The 25,662-nt window shown below is 41.1% G+C and overlaps 1 protein-coding gene across 3 annotated transcripts in view; it reads right to left on the bottom strand.

Moving 5' to 3' along the window:
• The window catches only part of PCSK5 (proprotein convertase subtilisin/kexin type 5), a 436,962-nt gene that overhangs the window by 298,137 nt on the left and 113,163 nt on the right, over positions 1–25,662 (bottom strand). For all 3 annotated transcript variants that reach the window (XM_066604156.1, XM_066604155.1, XM_066604154.1), the window contains exons 4-5: positions 24,428–24,571; positions 18,569–18,645 (exon numbers count right to left, since the gene is read on the bottom strand). In XM_066604156.1, the coding sequence (XP_066460253.1) occupies positions 18,569–18,645; positions 24,428–24,571 (221 nt within the window). The remainder of the gene's footprint in view (positions 1–18,568; positions 18,646–24,427; positions 24,572–25,662) is intronic.

Below are 25,662 nucleotides of genomic sequence, written 5' to 3' on the forward strand. Positions count from 1 at the left end.
TCCCATATCAATCAGAGATATGCAGAGGATTTTTTCTGCCATATTCCATTGGATGCTTTGCTACAAGGATGTTCTCCCCTGGAGGCATTACTGCTAGGAGAGATGGAATAGTACCTCTGCAGCGCCACCTATTGGATGGCGGCATTCCTTCAAATCAATGTATGACTCTTTAACAAGTCTGTAAAACAATGATTGGGAACAGGAAACCAAGCCCATTCCCAATCATTGTCTTACAGATCTGTTAAAGAGTTGTACATTGATTTGAAGGAAAGCTGCCATCCAATAGGTGGCGCTGTAGACATATTGTTCCATCTTCCTTATTTGCATAAATTACCCAGAGGAGAATGCACGACTGTATAAGTTTCTTCACTCACCTCTTAAGTGTTTTCACACCCCTTTTGGGTGCTCTCCTTGTGGAGAGATGATGCTCCCCCTACGACCCACTCACCCCCTTGGTGTCTCTACACACTTTCTGGGTGTTCTGCTTAAGGAGAGATGACACCCCTCTTGACCTACTACTAGGGGAGAGTATATTGTGCTGCCATTGGGGACACCACACTCTTGCAAAAGGCCTAAGGAGTAAGGATGCGTTCACACATCGCTGATTTGATGCTGATTTTGTTGTTGATTTTGGGGCAGATCTGCAGCAGATTTCACCCTTCCAATTGGATTGAAGGGGTCAAATCTGCTACAGATCTGCACCAAAATCCGCAGCCAATCAGCAACATATGAGCGCACCCTAGAGGCCGCCTTCACACGGGCCATAACACTGTGGGATTTTTTGGTGGCAGAATCGCAGCTAACATTCCGCAGTGTTAACAGCACAAGCCATGGGAGGAGAATTCACAAACCTCCTTCACGCAGTGAGGAAAATTTTCGCAATGAATCAACTGCGTTTTCTAAAACACCTTATGGATTCAAAATTCGTATAATGCATTTCCGCTGCAAAATTCAACCTTTGCCATTGCTGCAGATTTGGTCCCTGCAGTCTTCCTATGTATCTGCTGGGTTTTCTGCTATGGAAAGCCTGCAGTGGGTACGGCCCGCGGGAAGGTGGCCTAAAGGGGGTTTTACATTTTTATGTAAAAACAGATCATCCAATCAATATATTTAAAAGTTCTATAACTTCCCAGCACATGATTAAGAAGATGGATGTTATATATGTCGGTCATTATATAAACTGTGTCAAAGTAACATGCATCAAATATATTACGAGCACATGCCTCTAGAGATGAGCGAGCCTACTCGGTAAGGCAGTTACTCGAGCGAGCATTGCTCTTCTCGAGTAACTGCTTAGTGATCCGAGCAGGCTCGAGTGGACTGCGGGCGGGCGGGGGGAGAGAAATCTCTCAGTCTCTCTCTTCCCCGTACTCCGCTCTGCTCCCTCCTGCAGCCCACTGAAAAAGTTGCCAATGTGCACTCAAAAAAGAATTGTTCGTTCTGCAAATACAATACGCTCATGAGTGCGCATATACGTTTGTGTGAAGCTGGCCATAATGGGACTGTTCACCTTTCTGAGCAGCACAAGATTGGGCAGGATTCAGCTTCTGGATGTGAGCAAGAATGTTTCTATTCACTGACCAGAAGCAGAAATCTTGAAATGCCGATGCGTTCAAACACAACGCCGCAGCTGAATAACATTTTCTTATATAAAGCAAAAACATAATATAGAAATAGAAACCCCTTCAAATGGACACGTTCAGTACTAATGTAATGTAAATGCTGTAAGTCCTGTAAGCTACATTTTAATTGCATCCTCCTCACTGCGTCCTAGAATATATGACAAGATGTGTGCAAACAATTAATATGTCAGTTTGTTGCCCTGCTAGTAATGGAAAACCAAATATTAGAGTCACCTCAACCTATAATTTTGAATTACACTAAGTATATGTTCGTTGAGTCCCCATTGATGATAATGAGTGGAGATGGTTCATCTCCATATGGCAGTGTTTACTGCTGGGTGACATAAATGTATAATCATGTGCCGCAATTAGTGTGCTTCCTATTATTGTATATCCTTTAATTAATTTCCCTTCAACTTGTGACAATATTGACATTCCTAGCAGTTACGTTATGTTCAAGGACATTTACTTAAAACAGCTATTTATTCTAATACCATAATGACTGTAAAATTTTTCATTGTGTTGATACTGAATAACATCAGAAAAAGCTACAACTTACAGTCCCCACAACCCCTCTACACAAGTGCTTCATGCTCTTCCACCATAACTGGTTTCTCTACAAGTACCAATGAAAAGTTTTTCACCCTACTCTTCAAATGACATGTCATCATCTGTGCATTTAACTCAATCCCTTCCCAGCTCATCTCCATACCTAACATTGTGGTTATCACAGCACTAACTCTTCAACCTATGGTTGAGCACGATCATCTTGCCTTCTTCTTTTAAACATGCAAGCATCACACTCATCCTCAAGAAGCCATCCCTGAACTTATCCTCTCTGTCCAGTTATCAACCCATCTCTTTACTCTTTAATATGCCTATTTTGAACTGTCCTCCCACCTATCACCCAACTTGCTCTTCGCTTAGCTACAATCTTATTTCCAACCTCACCGTTCCACTGAAAATGCCTTAAGAATTGTCACTAATGGTCTAATAACTCCCAAAGCAGGTCCCACTTCTTGATTTGTCCTTTGCCTTCGACAGAATCGACCACTCCCTCCTGTTACAAAGGTTTTCATCCCTTGATATCATACACTTGGAACATCTCCTACCTCTCCAACCAATACACACACAATACTAAGCCTCTCTCTGTTGGTGTCCCTCACAGATATGTTCTGGGACTTCTACTCTTCTCCATTTATACTTCTGGCCTTGGCAAGCTCACAGAATCCCATGACTTCCAGTACAACCTTTACGTTGATGGCACTCAATTCTACCTCTATGACTCAGATGTTACCCCTCTGCTATCCAGAATTCCAGAGTGCCTATCTTCTATATATTTGTCAATGTCTGTTTGTTTGTTGGAGCATCACGAACAAACTGTATGACCGATTGACATGAAATTTTGCACACAGTATAATCTCGACCCGGAGAAGGTTATAGGTTAAAAAAAATTCAGAAATTTTGTTGACTTGGCAACCTTATTTGCATATTTTTGCCCTTGCTTGAATTTTAATGCAGCAACCGCCAAATTTGCTTTCACCAGTGGATTCTATGTACTCGATTTAGTATTCCTGGTTCTTTCCAACAAGTAATTCCCAGTAGAAGAGTCAGACTGAGCGTTGAACATTTGTGCATCAGGACTGCTTTTTAGCCCCAGACTAACCCTGGTGGAGCCACCAATCATTGGCCCATTTTGTCCTTCCTAATTCCACTTCGGAGGTCCGTGAGGATAACAGTTTGCAAAAATAATCTGTCCCCAGAAAGGAATACATAGAGCAAATTTTTGAACACCGGCCCTCATTTATCAAAACTGTCTAACAGTAAATCAACAAACAGTAAAAAACTGTTTTTGGTGTCCATAGCAACCAATCACAGAGCAGCTTTCATGTTATCTCAGCACTAAGAGGATTAAAAGATGTTGCACATAGCAACCAATCACAGAGCAGCGTTTATTTTACCTCAGCAGTATAATATACAGCAACTAATGATGGCACAGCTTTTATTTTACCTCAGCAGAATAACAAATGAAAGCTGAACTATGATTGGTTGCTATTGGCAACAAAAATTACCAAATTTTACTTAAATTGGACCAGAACAGGGGATTTGTATACAACACAAACAAACAGATTTTGTGTTTTAGATATAAGATGCCAAGCAAGTGAAGGACCTGTTTGGGCAGAAGGACAACTGCCGCACTTAAAGGAGACGCCACTCGAGTAGCTGCAGCACCAGAGCAAACTAATGCCCGACTCCAGAATCAAGGCACTCAACAAGCCACCGCTCGACTGGCTAAGACGCCGGAGGAAACTAACCGCCGAATCAATGCAAGTGACAAGCGGCCGCTCGAATTGTAGAAACTGACGAAGTGAAGCATGCCCGGTATTCTTTAGACGAGAGGGACACTCAATTTTGAGAAGAACAGCTTGCAAATTCTTGGAGAGGTAAGCTTTTAGATACAATGCAAACAATAACTCTGAGTGTCATCCCCAGCTTTCTATTTGCCGAATGAACAAACCACGCAAAAGGTCTTGCAGAGAAAGTTATATAATAAAAACGTTAAATGCAAGGATCCTTGAATTTGTCTATTTTAAGTTAGTACATGAACACAGCATTAATCAGCATAGGTGTCCTTCAATGTATTTATGCGTACGTTCTGATATCATCTTTTCTTACTTAACCCTTTCCAATCCACTGTCTGACCTCTGAAGACATTATGATTTAAGGCTGTACAGCTCCGATGTTGGAAGACATTCGTCAGGGTTCTCTTACTGTATATTGCCAGCCTCTCTGCTGTCGGAGCCTATCCAATGTGTCACCTCATGCAGTACTGGCTTTAGCCAACATATAGCGCCATTGTATAACGGCAGAAAAAGAGTACGCCCCCTAAGAAAACCAGGATACAAATTGGATTGGAAAGGGTTAAAATGTCACATTTTGTATTGCACGCATTCTGTATCGGGTACCCGGGCTAGTCAGCTATATCCTTCTTCTTCTCTTCCTGCTTTGGAATACTCAACGTAGGGAAAACTGAATTCATTATTTTTCTCTAATTGTACTCAATCCTCCACCAGTCCTACTTATTAATCCCTGTCAATAGCTATATACTTTCCCTAATCTCACTGCTTTGGGGTAATCTTTAATTCTGCCCTGTCCTTCATACACACATCTAAGCCCTCACAACCTCCAGCTGCCTCTAACTCAAAAATATCTCTCAAATCCAATCTTTTCTCAATTCTAAGTCAACAAAAATGCTAATGCATGCCCTCCTCATTTCCTACCTAGACTACTGCAACATCGTCCCGTGTGGAATCGCTTCCAACACTCTTGCACTCTGCAATCAACTCTCAACTCTGCAGATTCACCTCTCTCCTTGGTACTCCCCAGTCGATGGCCTCTTCCAATACCTTCACGGGATAAACATTGCCCAAGGAATTCCGCTCAAAATATTAACAACATACAAGAAAGCCCACAACCTGCCCCCTTTATACATATCTGACTTAATTTCCAAGATACCTCCCCACACCTAATCTCCAGTCCTCACAAGATTTCTCTTGTCATTCTCAATACTCTGGAAGTTGCTACAAAAACATATCAGACCCTCTCCTTTCTTCGAAGCTTAAGAACAACCTGAAGATCTGCATTATCTTTCATCACTAAAATTAACCTACCTGCCACCAAAGTAGCATTTTCTACTCTCACATATTATCTCCTTCCACTTCCCTTGGAGATTGATAGCCCTCAAGGACATCATCCTTCCTCTCCTTCTATATCAGTCTATAATTCATTTAGTCATGGTTATTATTCTGGTTTTTGTTATATACTAAAACTCGTTTTATATGTACGGCTCCCTGGAATTAATGGTACTTTAAAAATAAATGATAATAATAAGAAATCAGATGGCAGGGCGAATCTGTACCGTTATTGTTAAATTCATAGATGATAAGAGATGAGAAATGATCCCATCAAGTGGATCCCATCAATGTGACATGCCATCACATAACTTACATAAATACACCTAGCATTTAAGACTGGTTTTCCTCATAGTTTCCAAGATTTCAGACATTGCAAATGCTTTCCTGCCTTGAAGACAATTTACGAAAAATGGTTTACTTTTTTGCAGAACTTGTGCCACTGTGGTCTAACTGGCCCAATACCAGACACTGGCCGGGAACTAAGGTGGTAATTAACCTCTTCTATTCCTGAACACTCCTTTTACATTGGTTTCACACACAGTATTGTAGCAGTTTTTAAAGCATTTTTCATTAGAAAGTTATGGCAAATATGAAAGGAAGATAAGGGTATTTTCATACGGTGCTGAATATTCCACATTCCACATCCAAATCCACAGCTTATTCCGCTGCTGCAAATTCTGCACTAAAACCCCGCAAGTTTCATTTTGATGTGAAATTGCAGGCTGATTAAAGTCATTTCAATTCCACATTAAAATCCGCACAGAGACATGCCGATCTTCACGCAGAATCTGGGGGCAGAATAATTTTGCCCATCTGGAATCACCCTAAAAGGAAGAACTTCCACTTCTCTTTTCTGCTGGCTCTACTTCTAGCTTTGGCTCAAAAATTGCCTAAATCTGCTGAAGTCTGTGTGAAACCATCCTCAAATCTAGGCAAGAAAAAGTTTTGAAAGAGTGGTGGCAAAACATAAAAAAGTCTCACCTCACTTGATTCCCCTCCACTCCTATTCTAAGGTGCCTGGTCCCTTTCTGCTCTTCACTTCCTGCCGGAGCAATGATGACATCCCGAGACAAGGACATGTGACTGCTACAGGTAATCATAGCCGCAGTGAGCCAATGACTGGCTGCGGGTGGTCACATGTCATAGGTGTCAGTGACAGCATCTTTGCAGCAGGAAGTGGTAGAGCAGCAGAGGATTGAGCACTCTGGAACAGGAGAAGTTGAGGATCGGATAAGTTTAGTATGACTTTTCATGCTTTTCCACCACTCTGAACTGTTTTCAAACATTTTTTCTTGCCTGAATAAAAGTTTTAAGAATTTCCTAATATTTTATTAGATTTTTTGTTGAATTAAAGGCAATGATTTTAGTTTAGTTGGTACAATACACAAAGTAACTGCCTACATAGTCATTCCAAATATAAGGAGTCTTACTTATAAGCAGTAATCTGAAACAAAGACAGCAAGTAGAATTTTAAGTTCTTAGGAGTTCTTTTCAGTAAACCAAAACTGCTGTTTAGAGAACACATGGGAAGCAGACGGCAGTCTACACCCCACTGACAGGGAAACTGTGGACAACTGGAAACCACTAAGTTGTCTTGCTCTAATTTTAGATATTTTGACCTCCTAATAAGAACCAGTCTGTTAGGATATAAATTCCCCAATGGTTGTGTATTTACGCACTTCTGTAATATTGTATAAGGAGTTGCTTTATCCGCAATTCCTTTACCATTTATGTAAAGAAAATGCAAACTGTAATTTTTCATTACAGAAAATAATTTGCTTGTGGCTGTCAGCTGTGTTATGCAGCTGATAGCCCTCTCTAGTGGCCAGGATTAGAGAAATCTCAGATCGCGGCTGTTTAACCCCTTAGATGTTGCGGTCAATGCTGCCTGTGACATCTAAGTAGTTAACAGAGAGGAGTATTAGCCTCTCACATTGCACCCTTTTCTCCCCTTCCCTAAGTGATCGTAGGGTGCTGATGATTTGCTCCATGCGTCTATCAGTGACCTCCATGCCTGCCATGTATGGATGACTATTAGCCCCTGCCAAAAGAGATCTACAGTAACAGACATGCGGCACTGAACCATATAAGCGATCAGGCTTGCGTGTTCAAGTCCCATACTGTGACTTGAAAAATGTAAAAAAAGGAGTTATGAAGAATACAAAAAAATTTCAAATAATAAAAAAAAACAAAAAACTAAAATTACTATTTTAATAGGCAAAAGCAGAAAAACTTAAAATAAGACGAAATAATTTTAGCATCTGCATAATTGCAACAATGCAATTAAATGCTGTAAAAATCAAAATTCCAAAAATAATGACAGAATTGCTTTAATTTTTTCACCCATTTGCCCCAAAGAAATATTGCCTGTGTAGAAGGAAGAATAAGATACTGGTAGTTGTATCTTTTGAAATATGGAGATGAATAAATAAAAATGGTGTCCTAAAGTTCAGAATGGGCCTCATCCTCAAGGGATTGAACTGTGGATGGGTAGTTAACATTTTTGCATACCTAATGCAAGCATCAGACAAGTGTAATCGAAGGAACCCAACTATATTATGTCCAATTTCAGGATGATCAAGGAGAGTTTTGTTAAATATTCAGAGTACCTAAATTATGGAAGAAATGCACAGGAATCCCTGCATGTATCCATGTATAATGTCTACGGATTTACAAAATGTTTACGCCATAATAATTAAAAATGGATCAGGATCAGCATGAACTGTATCTCTCAGGCTAGGGTTACTTCTGCATTGGAGGCTCCACTTGGAATAGCAAAAAAATGCAATACTATGTTCAGGACAATATAGTAGAACTCTCAGCAGCACCTACAATTGTCAGTTTATTGTTCCTATACTTAATTAATTGGCCATTAATTAATTGGCACTAATCTCTCACATCAGGCATATAAACATCTCTGTGACTCAGTGTGAATGAAGCAGCACTGTTGCTCACTTAGAGCAGAACTCCCACCACAATCTCAAGCACCAAGTAGCAGTCAACTAGTTGCAAGCTAGTTTTGAGCAAACCGAAACAGGCAAACCCTGTTTTGGGTTGAACTTTGCTAAAAGTTTAGTTTCCTGCAAACCCAAACCTCAGGTGGTTCATCTCAGCAGAACTTACTAAAAGGAGATGGTGGTGGTCTTTGTCCTCCAATGTGACTCAGTAATTAGCACTGTTGCCCTACAGCGTGAGGGTCCTCAGTTCAAATCTGACCAAGGATAATATCTGCATGGAATTTGTATGTTCTTCTTATGTTGGTGTTTCTTTTTCTTCTGCAAAGCAACAGTGCTAACCACTGAGGCTCATTTGTCTACCACCACCTTTTCAGGGCTCGAACCCAGGAGCTCCTGTGCTTCAAGCAGCGTCTCTTCCTGCTGAGCTATCCAGCCTTCTGGACAGCTTCCCTGCTATAGACCTTAGCCTAGTTCCTGTACCCCTGATCCAGGTCTTTGTCTTGGCTCAGCCCTGCTCCTGATCGGACTTCCTATAGAAGCCTGGCCCTTCCACTGCAGGATTGCAAGATTATTGTGCTCTATAGCTTTAGTCAAGCTTTCTACCTACAGTATCTTCCTACATGATTGCTGCTACCAATTACCAACCTCTGATTAAATGCTCCCTTGTACTGCAACAGATACCAAATCGTTACCGACCTCTGGCTAAATCCTGACTACGCTACCTGCACCCTTGTACTGCAACAGATACCAACCTTTGGCTTTCCTTGACCACGCTATCTGTTCACTCAGCTTACAACACGAGACTCCGAACCCAGAGCATAACAACATTCTTCTTTTATACACTAGTTTTAAGGGTATTGGTGAAGTTCCAGTTTTGTTTGAACTAATTCGGACCAAAACAAACTCGGTGAACCGGTAGAACCTAACTTTTCAAAAGTTCTCTCAAAGCGGTTGCACGCACAACTATGTCTCCTTACGAGTGTGCAACTGTTCAGATCCTTTTAGTCTAATTACAACCATCCAGACATGGAAGAAGTCAACAGCAGACATTACTTTTATGCTCAGAAGGAAAGGTGCGATTTGATTGACAGAAGGCCGAGCCTCAAATCTTCTATCAATACATTTATCTTGCTTGCCTATTGCCAGCCTGCTGCAGCTTGCCATATCATTTTACTACATTACTGTTATAACCTCTTTAAATGAGTTCAGTTATTTCTATAGGAATATTTGTTTAATGGCCCAGATAATGTTACAGATCATGCAGGCCCTTCTTAAAACATGCCAAGATATAATGTATACTCCTGCCATCTGTGCATTCCACACATCTATAGCCAATGTGCTGAAAACACTTTATGCTGAAAAAGAACAAAAAGAAGAAAAAAAAAGCACACATTTATCTAAATATTACACCACAATAGATAACAGTTGTTGTGAAATACAAGAGAGAATGATTTGTGTTTGAAAGTAGAAAAAAAAAAGTCGAGAAACCACATGAAGAACTTCAGGAAACTCAGCTAGGGTCAATTCCAGAAAACTCTGCCTCCCATATGTGATACGAAATACTAGAATTAATGAGAACCAGAGGTTTCACAAAAAGCACACTTTACTGATCTTGCCAAAACCACATATAAGGGATTACTAGTGATGGTCAGCATTACATATAGGAGTAGCGCAAAGGCTAAATGCCTTACATAGCAAAGATGACTTCATCCACAGCTGACTGCTGTCTCCAGTTGAGGAGAGTAAGATTCCAGTATTTGCCTGTACCACTGACAAGGTCTGTGCTTCTCCTGCCAAGTTGTGGGAAATTAGAGTAAACATTTGGCTATGCAGCAAAATACCATAGTAGTTGAAGGAATCATTGTCACACCCAGGATTAGAGCACATGTCCCACAGTGACTTACTGGTACTGCAATATTAATTTAATGTTTTTCGAGCAAATGCTCAATGGTTTTATCTACAGTAACAGGACAAGTCACTTTATATTGACGGCCAATAACATACCGGTAATTACAAACTTCAAATTCCCAACAATGGAGGACAATCAATCGTCATTACCAGTGACCAATTTAAAGGGAATATGTATGTTTGTGCACTGGTGATTGAGACAGATCTGTGCTAAACATACCCCCAACAACTACTAGAACAAAAGGGCTCTTCCATGCACTGAGATCCTTCTTTTAATTTGGAAGTTTCCTTATTATATGACATGGCTCTCAATTGACTTCAATGACTCAACATGCCATAGCTGTTGATGATCATTGGGCTGGGGTGGCATCGTGGTGTTGGTCCCGGCCCACGTGGTGCGCCATGATAGCGTGTGTCCATTTTTTCTGGCACTGGTTGGCAAGGAGTTACCTCCTCCTTGCTGCTAAGTGGTGAAGTGGATGAATGAGGTAGTTACTGTAGCTGCTCAGTTGGTCAGTCAGTTTGATTTGGTTATTGAAACCAGCTGTTCTGAACAGAAAATGCTGGTTATACTCTGTCAGAAAGTTTTCTGGTCTTGTTGGTGGCTCCTGGTTTAACTTGTGTCTGAGTTCCGATGAGTCTGCTGGGGATCTATTTATTTTTCTACGGTGTTTATACATCTTTTTCCCTGTTCTTTAGTGGTTAAATACACATTGTGTATCACCTATCTTTTGCCATTATTGCCTGTCACCATATAAGGAAAGTATAGGTCGTCTCAAGTTCTTGACATGGAATCACCCTCATCAGGGCAAGTTCTCCCCTTATAGGTAGGGTCTTCTCGTATCAGATGGTTTACAGTCAGATTTTTTTTCCCCATTTGGGTTTCCTTTTTAGATTTTTGTGTTACTAGTGTGTATATAATCGTCCTTTTAGAATGCAACCAATATGTCCGGGTTGGACATAATAGCTTTTTCATGCATACACAGACCCATTCTCATTGGAGAAATCAGTGGGTTTCCATTACCCCACAATAGTTAGTTAGTCTGGTATTCATTTTATACATCCAGAGATTTGCCTGACATACATGATGAACATGCATCATAGATGTATGAAAGTAGCAGAAATGTGAATTACATTCCAAGTGACATGGAGTAAGGTCATAATTAATAATATTTATATGGTTAATATGATAACACCAGTTTCTTGAGGAGTTATAGATTTGTAAAGAATTAGCTGTATCACATATGATGCCATATTCATATTAAAAAAATGATTAGTGACTATCAGTGGCAATGCCAATATGGCATTTTCTCCATTCAAAGTCAATAGAATGGAGAGGCAGGCAGCATGCTCGACTTTGGCGCCATCTAAACTCAAGTACAGGAAAGCAAGATCTGAACACCCAGCAGTGGGGCCACCAGCGATCAGACACTTATCACCTATCCTGTGTTTGGTGATAAATGGTGCAGGATAACTTTTGAAACCTAATAGTGGACATACATGAGCGCATTAGAAGTGATTCATCCCTTGCCAGTCAGTTTTGGCGTGAGATGATGGTGATAGGTTACTTTTAAGGAAACCTGCTCCATTTTTGAGTAGATTTTGTGTTAGGCTGGGTTCACAACAGCATCTGTGTATTTGTGCCCCCATAAACACCGCATTTTTGTGCAACGAACGCTATTTTACGTATGCATATTTTACTGTACTTTTTCTGTACGCAAGGCATGTGCCTTTGCTCTTGCCCAAAAAAAAAAGCACTGATTGAAATGGCCAATTAGCCTAATGCGTTCAAGATGTGTTTTTTTTCCTGCGCAGTGTTTCGCAAATTTCCTAGCGTATTGCGCATCCCTATTGACTACTATGGGTACACAAATGCGCAGGAAAATAGAGCAAGCTGCATTTTTTTTGCAATTGAAAAGCGCAGGAAAAAATATGCGCATGTGAATAAACCCATTGCATATTGCAACCGCAAACTCTCCGTGCACAAATACGCCCGTGTGAAGAGGGCCTTGGGGCGTGCTTACATGCTTCTCATTTGCTGCAGATTTTGTTGCAGATCTGCAGCAGGTTTCATCCTCTCAACTGAATTCAAATGGAAGGGGTGAAATCTTCTGCGGATCTGCACCAAATTCTGCAGCAAATCAGCGATGTGTGAACGCACCCATAACCCTTTCCAATCCACTGTCTGACCTCTGAAGACATTATGATTTAAGGCTGTACAGCTCCGATGTTGGAAGACGTCCGTCGGGGTTCTCTTACTGTATATTGCCAGCCTCCCTGCTGTTTGAGCCTATCCAACGTGTCACCTCATGCAGTACTGGCTTTAGCCAGCATATAGCGCAGTTGTATAACAGCAGAAAAAAAGTAAGCCCCCTAGGAAAACCAGGATACAAATTGGATTGGAAAGGGTTAAAATGTTAGATTGAACAGTCTTCCTTGAGGTTCTTTACGAATCTGTCCAATAATCCACAATATCTGATAATACAGAATCTATTATCTCCCACTGAAGTTGGTGACGGAAATGATGCCGTACGTTGAGTTTTCTCCTTTCTTGCAAGATTATAGGTATAATAATATTTAACGGCGTGCTATGTACTATTCCTGCAGCTGCTCTTCATAAGCTAGAGCCAGTTCTTGCTAGTGGCAGGAGTGATTTATGTGCTATATAATGGAATCCCCTAATAAGAGTTTGCAAACCAGACATGCACTTTAAGTGCCACTAAAAAAGTGAAAGCTAAGGATACCAGTTGGTGCCAGAAGCGAAGGATGCCAGTTGGTGCCAGAAGCCAAGGATGCCAGTTGGTGCCAGAAGCCAAGGATGCCAGTTGGTGCCAGTCTGGTTGAACGTTGAGGTCATTTGCTCTTTCTATGCAGTTGCTGAAGTAACTTCCTACACTAAAGCTTATTTCTGCACACCAGATGCCAAAATATACGCCCCCTAGCATTACTTAGTGTATCGCTGACCTCAGTGATTTACTGACTGGATTTTTAGCTGGACTTTGGAGAGGAGACAAGTGACATATTGGCTGCGCAACTAATTTCAACCAGCTTTATTGCCCAGATGTTCTGGGAACAGATCACTAATGTCCCACATCATCACGCAAAGACAAGATTCAATATATAACCGCACTTTACGTTAGCAGGTGGCCTGTTCCGAAGGAAGAAGAAAAACAGCCTTGCAGAATAGAAAGTTTATACGTCACATGAGACTGAGGACTCTTATATGTGGATTAGTGTTATAGAGCGCGAGGCACGGTACAATGAGACAGTATTTTAGGATATTCACAACTGTGTTTAAAAGCATTAAAGGGGTCGTGTGGTTTCAAGATCATTTTTTTTAGTTAAAATTTTTTTTTTAAAAAAAAAGCTACTTCTCTGCCTTTGGTCCCCCGGGGTACAACTAACTGGTTCTGTCTTGTCCACCTCCGCTTCAGCCAACTAAAGGCCACAGCATCACCTTCTGAACTCCTGGCATCAGTGCTTACATCTTGAGTGCCATGATGCAAGGAGTTTGGGGCTGTAACGCTGCGGCCTCTGATTGGCTGCAGTGGTCACCTGACTTCCGGCAGAGGAAGACGGGAATGGGACAGTAGGCGCCAGTTAGCTGTGCCCCCAGGGGTTGAAGACAAGTAAGTATGCTTTTTTTAATTTTAACTCATGCCTAGCCCTTAAAATTGGTTATCTTGAAACTACACAATACTGTTAACAGAAGAGTATTAGAGTATTTGGTCACATGCAGGTTTTGCATAATTTTTACGATACAGCACAAAAGTCTACATTGAAGTCAGTTCCATATTTTGGCATGATACAAAAAGCTAATTATAAAGGAGCATGGCTTAAATATTATTATAATTTGTAAATTATTTTAATTGCAGTTTGCAGTTGTCTACTAGGGGCAATTCCTGTCCATACATCTGAGGGCATCTGAAGATTATAGAGTGGGTGGGGGAGTTATTTGGGGTAGACTGAGTGGCGATTCTTCATGTAGCAGCTTTTCCTCTGGAGGATACTGTACGACCATGTATTAAATGGATTGTTATCCCATTGACTTCAGTGGATACCCCTCCTTACTGACTAACCATATATTGGGGAAGGGACTTGTTATTTGTATAGTGCAGCGCTTTTGGGAAACTTGTTCTTACCCCCCACCAAGCTGGGAGGGGGGGGGGGTAATCATTTTACCGACTTTGGAAAGATGGAAGGCTGAGTCTTCCTTGAGGCGGCTACCTGAACCAAGCGATGATTGAACCCGCAACCTTTAGGGTGTGAGTGAGAGCTGCTGCCTTAACATTCTGCACCACACGAGGCACAAACTAAAATTCAAAGACTTACAAAAAAGAAAAAGAAAAAAGAAAAGATAGTAAATTAAGTTTCACGTGCAGCATATAGCTCCTTTTTGTGGCAGATGTTTGCTGGTAGGTTATATCTAAATATGAAAATATCTACACACAGATTTTTTATTTGTGGTGTTTTTGTTCAGTTTTTGGGGTCTGTGGTGTTTTTATCAAGTTGAAGCATGCTGAAGGTATACTGTTTTTTCCAGTTTTTCCTCCATAGGCTTCTCGGTATAACTTCCCCAAAACCTTGAAAAGCAACTCTGCAAAAACACATCACTGAACAAACGAGTAGAAATGTGTAAAAGAGGCCAAAACCCAACTTTTGAAAAGAAGAAAGCCAAAACTAGTAAAATAGTAAAGCCATGTGAATCAACAGACTTTCTGCTAAAGAACTTCTTGAGATGACTTTCAAAATTTTGACTCTTGGATGAATTTTACATGGGCATAATATGGGTGCATTTGTGTACCTGTATTACAGTCACAAGTCCTGGCTCGATCACAGGTCTAATGCTGTGAACTGACAGCAGTTTGGTCATTAGATATGAGGTCAGGTTGGGACTTGAGGCTATAATATGCGGATACAAATAAGCCTTCTGACTGCACTCACAACCCCTAAGGGCAAAAACACATGGGGTATGCGCAAAGACGCTCGCGTCTACGGAGCAGATGGGTGTGTTTTAGCCCCATTATGCATACATAAAAATCACAGCCGCATAATGGGACGAAATGAAACCATTAATTTCAATTAGAGATGAGCAAGCATACTCGTTAAGGACAAATACTTGAGCGAATATCGTCCTTTTCGAGTATCTACCTGCCTGTCTGCAAAGATTCGGGTGTCGGCAGGGGGTGGCCGGGGAGAGCGTGGGGGAACGGAGGGGAGATCTCATTTTCTCTCTCCCCTGCTCACTCCCGCAACCCACCGCTCACCCCCGCCGGCACCCAAATCTTTTCTCACGAGCAGGCAGGTACTCGAAAAGGACGATACTCGCTCAAGTATTTTTCCTTAACGAGTATTCTCGCTCATCTCTAATTTCAATGGTTTTCATTTCCTCTATTGGGGTTTCTATGCTTGAAAATTATATGGCAGGACATATCTTCCCAAATTCTTCAATGGCTTTGTGATTTGAAGTTGCCTTTGGGAGTACAAATTTATAACAACTTTTGACTCTTTTAACAGAGGCCTAAATTCATTAAGAGGATTCATGCGTGACTAGGAACTATAAGAAATCTATAGCACAGATAACAATGCTGGCCTGGTGACCCCCTAACACTAATTCAGAAACCATAAAACCTTCAAATCAGTGGACTATTTAAGTATTTATTTCTCTACTCATCCTGTTGCGGTATTCCCTTAAGTGCAAATTAATCATATCCATGTCTGTGCAGTGTCATAAGTATATGTGAATATATATATATATATATATATATATATATATATATATATATATATCTTCCGATCTATTTCATTATGCCTGAGGAAGAACCTTGAGTAGATTGGAAAGCTTGCTGAAACATCATGTATTTTTGTTAGCCATTAAAAGGTGTCATATCTACAAGGTTACTTGGGAACAATATCACATTTTGCTCTACTGACTAACACGATACCAAACTTTTTTCATTATACCTTTCTGCATAATACGCTCCAATATGGGCAATGGGGATTTATCGTAGACAGTACATATGCTTGTACATGCATATTTGCTGTGTACTGTGTATTTTACGTGCATGACAAATCTGTGCGTAATACGTAGAACATATACACCCATGTGAGTGAGCCCTTAGAAGTACAAGACGTTAGTGAGAACTGATGTGGATTCCACAAACGAGTAAGAGTTTCATTTTAATTGGACCCAGAAGAATAATGCATTAAAGTTAAGTTCACAAGAGGTAAGAATCACAGGAACAAAAGCAGCAAGAACCACATTATCGACTGCTGGATCATGCTGGACTCTTCATATAGTAATGTACACTAATATTGCAGAAATCCCCCACAAACGCCTTAAATGAATGTGACGTGTTCGCGCCGCACACCTCCACACTATACAGAGCTAATCATTAGGCAGAGGAGGGATTGAGCTGCGGGTGCGGACGGATCAATTCACTGTAACCTAAATTACTAGTCGGAGTCTGTCTTATTTCTACAACCTAAAGCCTTGGAGGATTTATCAGGAATACATTTCCAGCACTTTATTGACTTGCCGCTTAAAAGAAAAAAAAAAAAAAAGTTTCCAATCCATTTTTCAGGGTGTTCATCACTTCGATGCATTCGAGACTTGTGATCAAACCCAGACAGATTGTTTTGATTTTGCTGATAATAACATAGGAAGGCAACATGAATCATTATGAGAAAGACCACGTTTGACACTTCAAAGCTCCTGGAAATTAACATTGTCTCACAGGCACAGCCATAAGTACAATTAAAAGACTCGCACTGTCTGATGTTCAAATACACAATAAACTTGATGCGATTGATGGATACATTTAATGTCTGCACAACTTTAAAGAAGAATTAAAACTCAATTCTAAACATTAACACTTCGCTCGCAATTGGCTCATGGCTTTCTATAGTTACTTGCCAAAGAAGGTACATTTGTGATTGAAGAGTAGTTCCTGCTTCACCTTTCACCTGTAAGTTGTCGCCCTTCAGCAGTCACGAAGTTTTAAGCTGTGACATGCTTTTGGTGCACATTTCTTGCAAATAGGATAGGAAAATATCGACTTGCATTTTTACCATGTTTGATGGGGGGCAGACAAAAATATGGAAACACCTACGAAATCCATGGGATTTTAATCATTACCACTGAGCTGCTCTTTTTCACCAATTTAGTGTTTACTTCACCTCTTGCCCTGCTCTAGGTGGTTTTGGGAGCCAGCTGGTAACAGCAGTTGAGTGGCTCAAACCCTTGACCAATGGAACCTCGTTGCTCAGGCAGATGTTCACTTCTGCCCGGCAGAATCATTGACATATTATCGCCACTTAACACTTATCTCTACATGTTATCTAACTGCCCTCACTTACTTGTAATAAAGCTCATTGGGTTTCAGCAAATTTTCCGTTGTTTGGACAGAACGAATAGTGCTGCATGCCTAACGGGAAAGTAATGTCTTAAAGTAGTTGTCCAGTTGCAAACTATTGATGACCTATCTTATAGATTGCCTATCAATAGTAGACATGGGGAGTATGCCACCCAGGGGCCCCGCTGATTAGCTGATTGCTAGGCCAGTATGCTTGTGCACTGAAGCTGATTTCTGCAGAATGAAGACAGCTCCGTTCCCACTGGAGTGGCCAGGTTTGGTATTACAGGCAAAGTACCCATTCATTTCAATGGGAATTTATCCTGTAATTCCAAACCTGGCCACTGCAGTGAAAATGGAGCTGTATGCTTCCTGCAGAAATCAGCTCAGTGCACAATTGTATTGGCCTGGTGTGCAGCTGGTAAAAGGGGATTCTGGATGGCAGACCCCTAATGATCAACTACTGATGGCCTATATAAAATAGACCATCAATAGTTTACAACTGGGCAGCCCTTTTAAGTATATAAAAGATATATTTACTGAAAATAAAGTCACACAGTGACATGCATTTGCATGTGCTAATTTTTGCCCATGATAGAGACAAGCATAGGGCATGCAATGAGTTTTTTCATGTAGAACAAAAGGCAATGGGAATCGACCCATAGGTTATAATGAGTCTGTGTGCTGTCTGTGAATTAAAGGCATATGCTACTGGCCTTAAGGCCTCCGGCACACTAGCACGCAGACCCAAATATGCTAGCGTGCCGGAGGCCTTCCGGTCATTAACATATGGCTGTAATGTGGCTGTGATTTAGCATCCGTATTACTGCTGCGAGTCCTGGACCCCTTGATTCTACGGAGGAGGGGTCATCTGACGATGGCTTAAAACAATTTTTGTAAACTGATTTTCTTGGCATAGGTGAATAGATTAGTACACACTTGATGCTGAGTTGCAGTATTTCTCTCTACAACACATAGGATTCAAGAGTATAAGGCAATAACTGGACTAAGTGACGGTTATTAGTTCTTACTTGTTTTCATTGCTTGCATCATAGCGAGGCATAGGATCATAGTCATTGCCATTGATATCAGTGCTGGCCAAAGGATCCTACATCCGAAAAAAGAAAAAGTATAAATAAGTCATAGGATCATTATTAGGCTGTCATCTCACGTGGCTCATACATATATAATAAGGTTCCACTGGGCATATAATTAGGTTAGCGACTGTCCCTGTGCAGCAATGACAATTCCATGTCCTGACATGTAGGTGATTACTTACAAAGGACAAGGATGCCTTATAATTAGCTCCTTGTGAAGTCCAGGAAATGAAAGGAATATGTAAACTAGATTCTAATTCAGATACTGCAGAGTGTAAATAAAATATATATTATATTCTAGTCATGTGATTTAATCAGAAGATTGGGGTACCAAGCATACCTTAACCATCTTTATGGGCTCCTCATTAAAGTGTCCGGCGTAAAAAAAATGGGGGGGGGGTGCATTTTTATTAATCACCCCCCTACCCTCACCCCAAAGATAAGGTTGTGACCCACATAGACATAACTATCAGAGACTAGAGTAATACTGTTGATTAACCCTATTGATATCAGTCCACTATGTCAATGGTCATCTAATCAGTATTTGCCATACACATTGTAGGAGGTGCACAGTAGACCACAACTTGCTGAGAAGTAGAGAAGGTAGCAAAAGGTGGGAAGTTGGTCTGTTTTTGAACCAAACCTACTTCATTTAACACAAATTACAAATACACAAGACTTTTACGATGACTTACAAAGATCTCGGTGTCTTGAGTAGAGTAACCAGCTTGGTCAGTTGCTATCATGTGGCCTAAAGCTGGCCATACACACTAGGATCTTACGCATTTTATTGCCATCACTCTAATGTCTATGAAAGAAACTGCGGCTGTCAGAGGAAACACGGACAGGTGAGGTCTTTCAACAGTTGTTCTTTGTTTCCCCTGAAGAATGAATAAAATGTAGGTCCAGCCAAGCCAAGCCTACGTGTCAATGGGGGACTTGGAAGTGATAGCTATCTAGTGGCTATGGCCAGCTTATCAGTGCTATATGCCTTGCTTCAGAATGCATCCATTAAGATTTATCTGACTGCACATGGGCAGCATACCGTAGGCTCCTGAATTCTCCTATACTAAGAAGCTTGGTCCTCTGGTGCGCCGGTCCCACTTGGGAGCCGAATCCATATATAATGTACAAGTCCTGAATACACCTGAGCAGTAGGGAACCCACAATATTTGTCTTTTTTCTGGCTTTTTTGTGAATTAAAAAAAAAAACACCCCCAAAAATTGCACGCTTTTTTAGATGATGCCTGACTTTGGTTATTGGCTATTTTTTGGTAGAGTTTTTCAATTCATACATATGTGTTTTTTTCTTTGCCATTGCCTCTCTATAGAGGGGCAAGAAAAATTGCCATACCGAGAGCATGCTGCGATTTGCAAAAAATGCCACAGACCCAAAAAAACAGCAAAAGTGAGGAAAAAAAATACTATAAAAGAGCGCAAAACTTGTAGGGCTCTTTCACATTTTGCTATTGACCTACAATAAACCTCGGCATGCAGTGCTTCTTGCCAGAAAAAAAAGACCACTGCGTCCAAACATGAAAGAACGTGGTGTTTAGAGATGAGCGAGCATACTCACTAAGGACAATTACTCGAGCGAGAATTGTCCTTAGCGAGTACCTGCCCGCTCGGAAGAAAAGGTTCGGCTGCCTGCGGCGGGCGGGGAGCGGCGGGGGAGAGCAGAGGGGAACGGAGGGGAGATCTCTCTTTCCCTCTCTTCCCCCCACTCCCTCCTGCTCACTCCCGCAACTCACCGCTCACCCCCGCCGGCAGCCAAATCTTTTCTTCCGAGCAGGCAGGTACTCGCTAAGGACAATACTCGGTCAAGTAATTGCCCTTAGCGAGTATGCTCGCTCATCTCTAGTGGTGTTTTTACAAAAAGAGTTACATTTGAAACCAGCCCAAGTCCAGCTTCACCTTACGTGTAAGCATATTTGCACGCTCCTGAGTACTGCGTGTTTGCAGAATGAACAATGCTTTTTTGCGCAAACATTAGCTATTTTACTGTCCTTTTTGCCCCCGCAAAGCATGCTCATTTGTATGTGAAAAATGACGCATCGATTGAAATGACTAATTCCTTCCCGATGTGTTCCATTTCCAGCTGAATTACACAGTGCTTCCCTCATCTCCTTGTGCATTGCGCTTGCATTTGCGCACCCGCTCATTGACTTCTATGGGGACCTTTGCTACGCAGAAAAATAGAGCATATTCAATTTTGTTAGGCAACTGAAATGCACGTGCAAAATATGGAAATGTGAACAAAACACTGAAACCAATGGGCTCTATTCTCTACATATCGTGAGCGCACATTTTGCACTTGCAAATACGGCCATATGAAGCCGGCTTAAAGACTCGACTGCAGTGGGTGGCTAAGATTGTTTGAGGGAACTGCTGCATAATAAAGAAACAGAACAATTCTTCCCTAACGAGGTTTATTAGGAGACAACGCTTTACCCCATCTCATGCATCTCTAGCAATTATGACTTTTGCAACTACTATATAAGTATAAAATGTAAAAAAGGTACAAAAAATGCCCTTGAAAACATGTCAAGTGGGTCATCCGAAAACAACCAATTAGTCACGTCTGTAAAGATTTATAGAACTTAAGTGCATCTAAAATCTATGAATTACCCTAATCCTGTATTCAGATTTCCACTGTGTTTTATAACCCCAAGTTGACACAGTTCATTTGCAAGTCAAGCCAAAATTGTTCCATAATTGCTCACAAGTTTCACTTCCCCACTCTATTCCCTTATGGATCTGAGCTCAAATGAAATAATTCTCCCTCGTGTTTAAGCAGCATTCTAAATTACAAGGCAACTTTCTGGAGAAGTGCGTACAAAATAGCTGACACATTTACTGCATCCAACAGCTGCATAGCTTTATACCAAATCTCACAGGGGCAATCGATCCTACATTCACTGAAGTGGAAGCACCTCTCATCAGCAATGACACCTGAGATTTGTTTCATTTTCTAACCTGTTGTGATTGTATCATTAACCAGAGAAGGGAAGTATCCTCATTCCGATGCTGTTGGTAATTGGACAAGAGTTTTACATGATTAACGCTTTCCAATCCACTGTCTGATATCTAAAGACATTCTGATTGAAGGCTGTACAGCTTCCGATGATGGAAGACGTCCAGCAGGGTATTCTTACTGTATATTACTGGCCACTCTGTTGTCTGGGGCCTCTCCAGCATGTCCAATACTGCAGTACTGGCTGTAGCCAGCAGATGGTGCCATTATATAATGGCAGAAGGAGAAAAACCCCTAGGAAACCCTCAATCCAAAATTGGATTGCAAAAGGTTAAATGTGGCTACAATAAAGTGTTTTCTTCAGTTCTTATTAACAGGGCAGCTCTGAGTTCTTAAGACCTTAACATTTTGTAAGGGTAAATGATAGTTACACGGGAGGAGGAAATTAAACTGGATCCCGGGTCTATGGTCACTTGCATACGAGAGCTACAGCCATGGTTGGCACTTGTGTTTCATCAATAAAGTAGAGTTAACTCCCTAGCGTTACAGGCACTCGTGTAATACTGCCCTATGCCTGATATTTTAGACCCTCTTAATAGACATGAACTCTCTCTATCTAATGCCCATTTATCCCCATTACGTCCTGTCTCTATTTTAGAACTCTCACATGGATCACCCCATGACGGGAGACAACAAAGTTTGTTGGCCACATTGTTGTATGGATAGAGACAACAGATCACTTTATAAAATGACTGCTATTTTTTTGATCACTAGCTACCTCTACTGGCCAAGCTGGAGGTCCTCCGGAGGACTGATCCGAATGGACATGTTCATTTGACATGCTACTAGAGATGAGCGAGCATGCTCGTTTAAGGCTGATGCTCAAGATCTCTCTCTCTCTCCCTGCTCCCCCCCCCACATGGTGCTCAGAAAAGTAATCAGTTACTCGAAAAGACCGATGCTCGCTTGAGCATCAGCCGTAAACGAGCGTGCTCGCTCATCTCTACATGCTACCCTTATGCAGGACAGCATATTCCGCTGACAGATCTGCTTTAGTAGTATTTAGGGGGAGTACACTTTCAATATAAAGGCCACTAAGAATCTTCTTTTACAGATCAGGTTGGAACTGGCTCCACACAATGTACAGAATCTTCTCCGGTGGGCTTAGGGTCTAAAATGATAATGTGATCACCAGTAGTAAAGGGCTTATCAGTTTTGCAGAGGAAGTGAGGGGGTGTAATGCACAGCCTGCAGAGATAATTCGTATTTCTAATGTGGCATGCATGCGGTGATTACGTCATAGTTTACAATACAATTAAAATAGGAGATGTAATTTATCTGTACAGCTAGACAGTGAGCCTTTAGAAATTTCCCCTGGTGGCTTTAAGGGGATTGTCTGAGAGTATAATAAAGGAACGCTGCTGCAAATAATGGTATTAAAATAAAATAAACATTAGTCAAGTGTCAAATCCTTAATCACTTCAATGTTGCTACTCCGATGGCCCCCTCATCTGTTTGCCTTTCTACATATAACTCATGCAACCAATCACTGGCCTCAGTCATCACCGGTTGTACATACTAGTATCGCCTGTAGCCAGTGATTGGCTGAAGCACTCCTTCCTACAGATGGACTCACACTACTTAACTTGGATTTATTGAGCCAAGGGAAAGGGTAAGTAAAGACACATGTCAAGAAAACGGGAAAAGTAAGGACCCATGTCAAGAACTGAGGAAAGGTAAAAAAGCACAAATCTGTATGTTCATCACATGATCGTGTCAGGTAAAGAAACAAACACCGGTGGAAGCTGATGAAGATGCTGTGAATTTGACAGGTAATTAGTACATCAGTCTAAAACTGTTAAATGGTCATTGCACTTTAAGAAAACCTGTGACATCCAATGTGATAATTACAAATTAGCAAAAGTCGAAATCACTTTATTTACCTAAAATTATGTTTCAGTGCTGAAAAAGTTGCTGGTAACCAGAGGTTTCCTTTATTTCTAATCTGCTGTCCACTGCCTGTTGTCCATCTCTACCATATTAACAGAGAAACTGAGAGGGAACACAGAAAGTGGAAGAGCTGATGTCTCATGCTACTCATGCAAGTCTATGGAGAAGAGAGTGGATGGGAGGAGGAAGGGAAAAGGAGAGAGACTCATACTGATGCTGCTGCAGCCAATAGTAATTTACTGTGTTACAGCTTCGGAAATCACAATTACACTGCTCAGGACTGTTGTTTATTGTCTCCCATGCTGATGTTATTTCTCTACGTGTGTTATAAACCGTTAGAGAGCAGAATCTGGTCTTTTTTCTATGTGCATTGTATGGGAGCCATCATTAGCAGCTAGTCTTTATGCAACAGCTTAGGTGAGACTGAAAATTAGAGATAGAGCTTACTGATGAAAAATGCCATATACAACTATATGCAATGGTCAAAATTCTTCATATCCACACACACCTGCTTATTCTAAAAGTGTAGGTATGTTTTAAGCCCATAAAATGTATTATTATAGTACATTGTATATAATTGGCTGGCGACGATATAGAAATGAAGCTTGATGCGCTAATGTAAAGATCAGGAGTTTTTTCATGAAATTGCTTTGGACAACTTTGGAACTTTGTAGACTTCCATGGAGACTACTATAGGGACATGAAAATGTAAATTAACACTACCCTGCAGTCTCTGAGAACCAAATCTCAGTTGCAACATTTGTAAAAGGGATCCACACGGCAAATCTGCCCCGTCTGGACCCCCCGCTTAGAAGGCACCGATTTTTCCTAAGTGTTTTTCCTGGGTAAAATCATGTTAAAAAACTTACATAATTCTGCATCAGGTCCGGGTGATTCCTTTCAATGCCATCATCTAGTATAGTAACGACCACATTTTTTCCAGTGTATCCTCGTTTCCAAGCTCCTACGATGTTCATGTCTGATTGACAGTGGTGGGCATTCTCGCTGCAGTGCTGCGGGGAGAAAATGAACAGCTTGTCACAATATTATCAGCTACACATAAAAGTATCAACATATTATTTCAGTTCACAATGGAATCTATTCATATTTAGAGCATTACGGATATAAACTACAAAGCAAATTAGAAATGACAAAATAGGATTTGGTAATTACACAGATGCCGAATACACATTTTTTTTTCTTTTAGTGTAAATCAATGAAATCTGCTAGCTGTAATTAAAAACATAGAGGCTTCACTACATACCCGGATTTTATGTAAGGCTAAATTTATCACAATGGATGAACATGAAGAATAATGTACCGTACTTAAAGGCTTATTAAAACATAATAATACATGCGTCTTTTCACTGGTACATTAAAGGGGTGTGATCACAGATAACCCCTTTAATATGGGAGCCCCTCTGTCAGCCATCCAGAAATGGAGTATTACATGGTGCCTATTCTGACTGCACCAGAGCCAAATTCGCTGCTTGCTAGAATCTATCCCCTTCAGCTCATAGTGAGGGATCCCCAACACAACCCATATGTTCTAATCAAACTACTAACAACAACTTGCCTGTGAGTATGTGTGTGTGTGTCTGTGTGTGTGTGATTCTTATGCTCCACCCCCTGGCGATGTCATTGCTCTGCCCCTGGTGACGTCATTGAAGGTCTTACAACATATATAAAACACAGAGTCTGACCGACTGAAGAACAACACAATAAGGGCTCTTGAAAGGGGAGAACAAAAAATACCAAAATGAGAATACAACTAAACCGCTATTATGTCAGACACAACTTAGCAGTCATGACAGAAAACACTGACCTACTATCACCACAGAGATACGGTGGGCTAAAGGACCTGTGGTGATGTTCCTGCTGTGGGAGGAGCCAAGCTCTGTTTGTCTTGTGTGGTAATCAAGCTGCTGTGTGTGTGATGTGCCATCAGAAACGTTGGTACTATAATTTCCTAATAATTAGTAGTCAAACTACTAACGACCACTTGTCCGTCTGTCTGTGTGTGTGTAAGTTGAATGCAGAGACTGACAGCACCTGTGAAAGTCAGTTACCGGCTCCTAGCTCTGCCCCCTGATCACATGACGGT

The sequence above is a fragment of the Eleutherodactylus coqui genome, chromosome 5, assembly GCF_035609145.1.
Source record: "Eleutherodactylus coqui strain aEleCoq1 chromosome 5, aEleCoq1.hap1, whole genome shotgun sequence".
Classification (NCBI taxonomy): domain Eukaryota; kingdom Metazoa; phylum Chordata; class Amphibia; order Anura; family Eleutherodactylidae; genus Eleutherodactylus; species Eleutherodactylus coqui.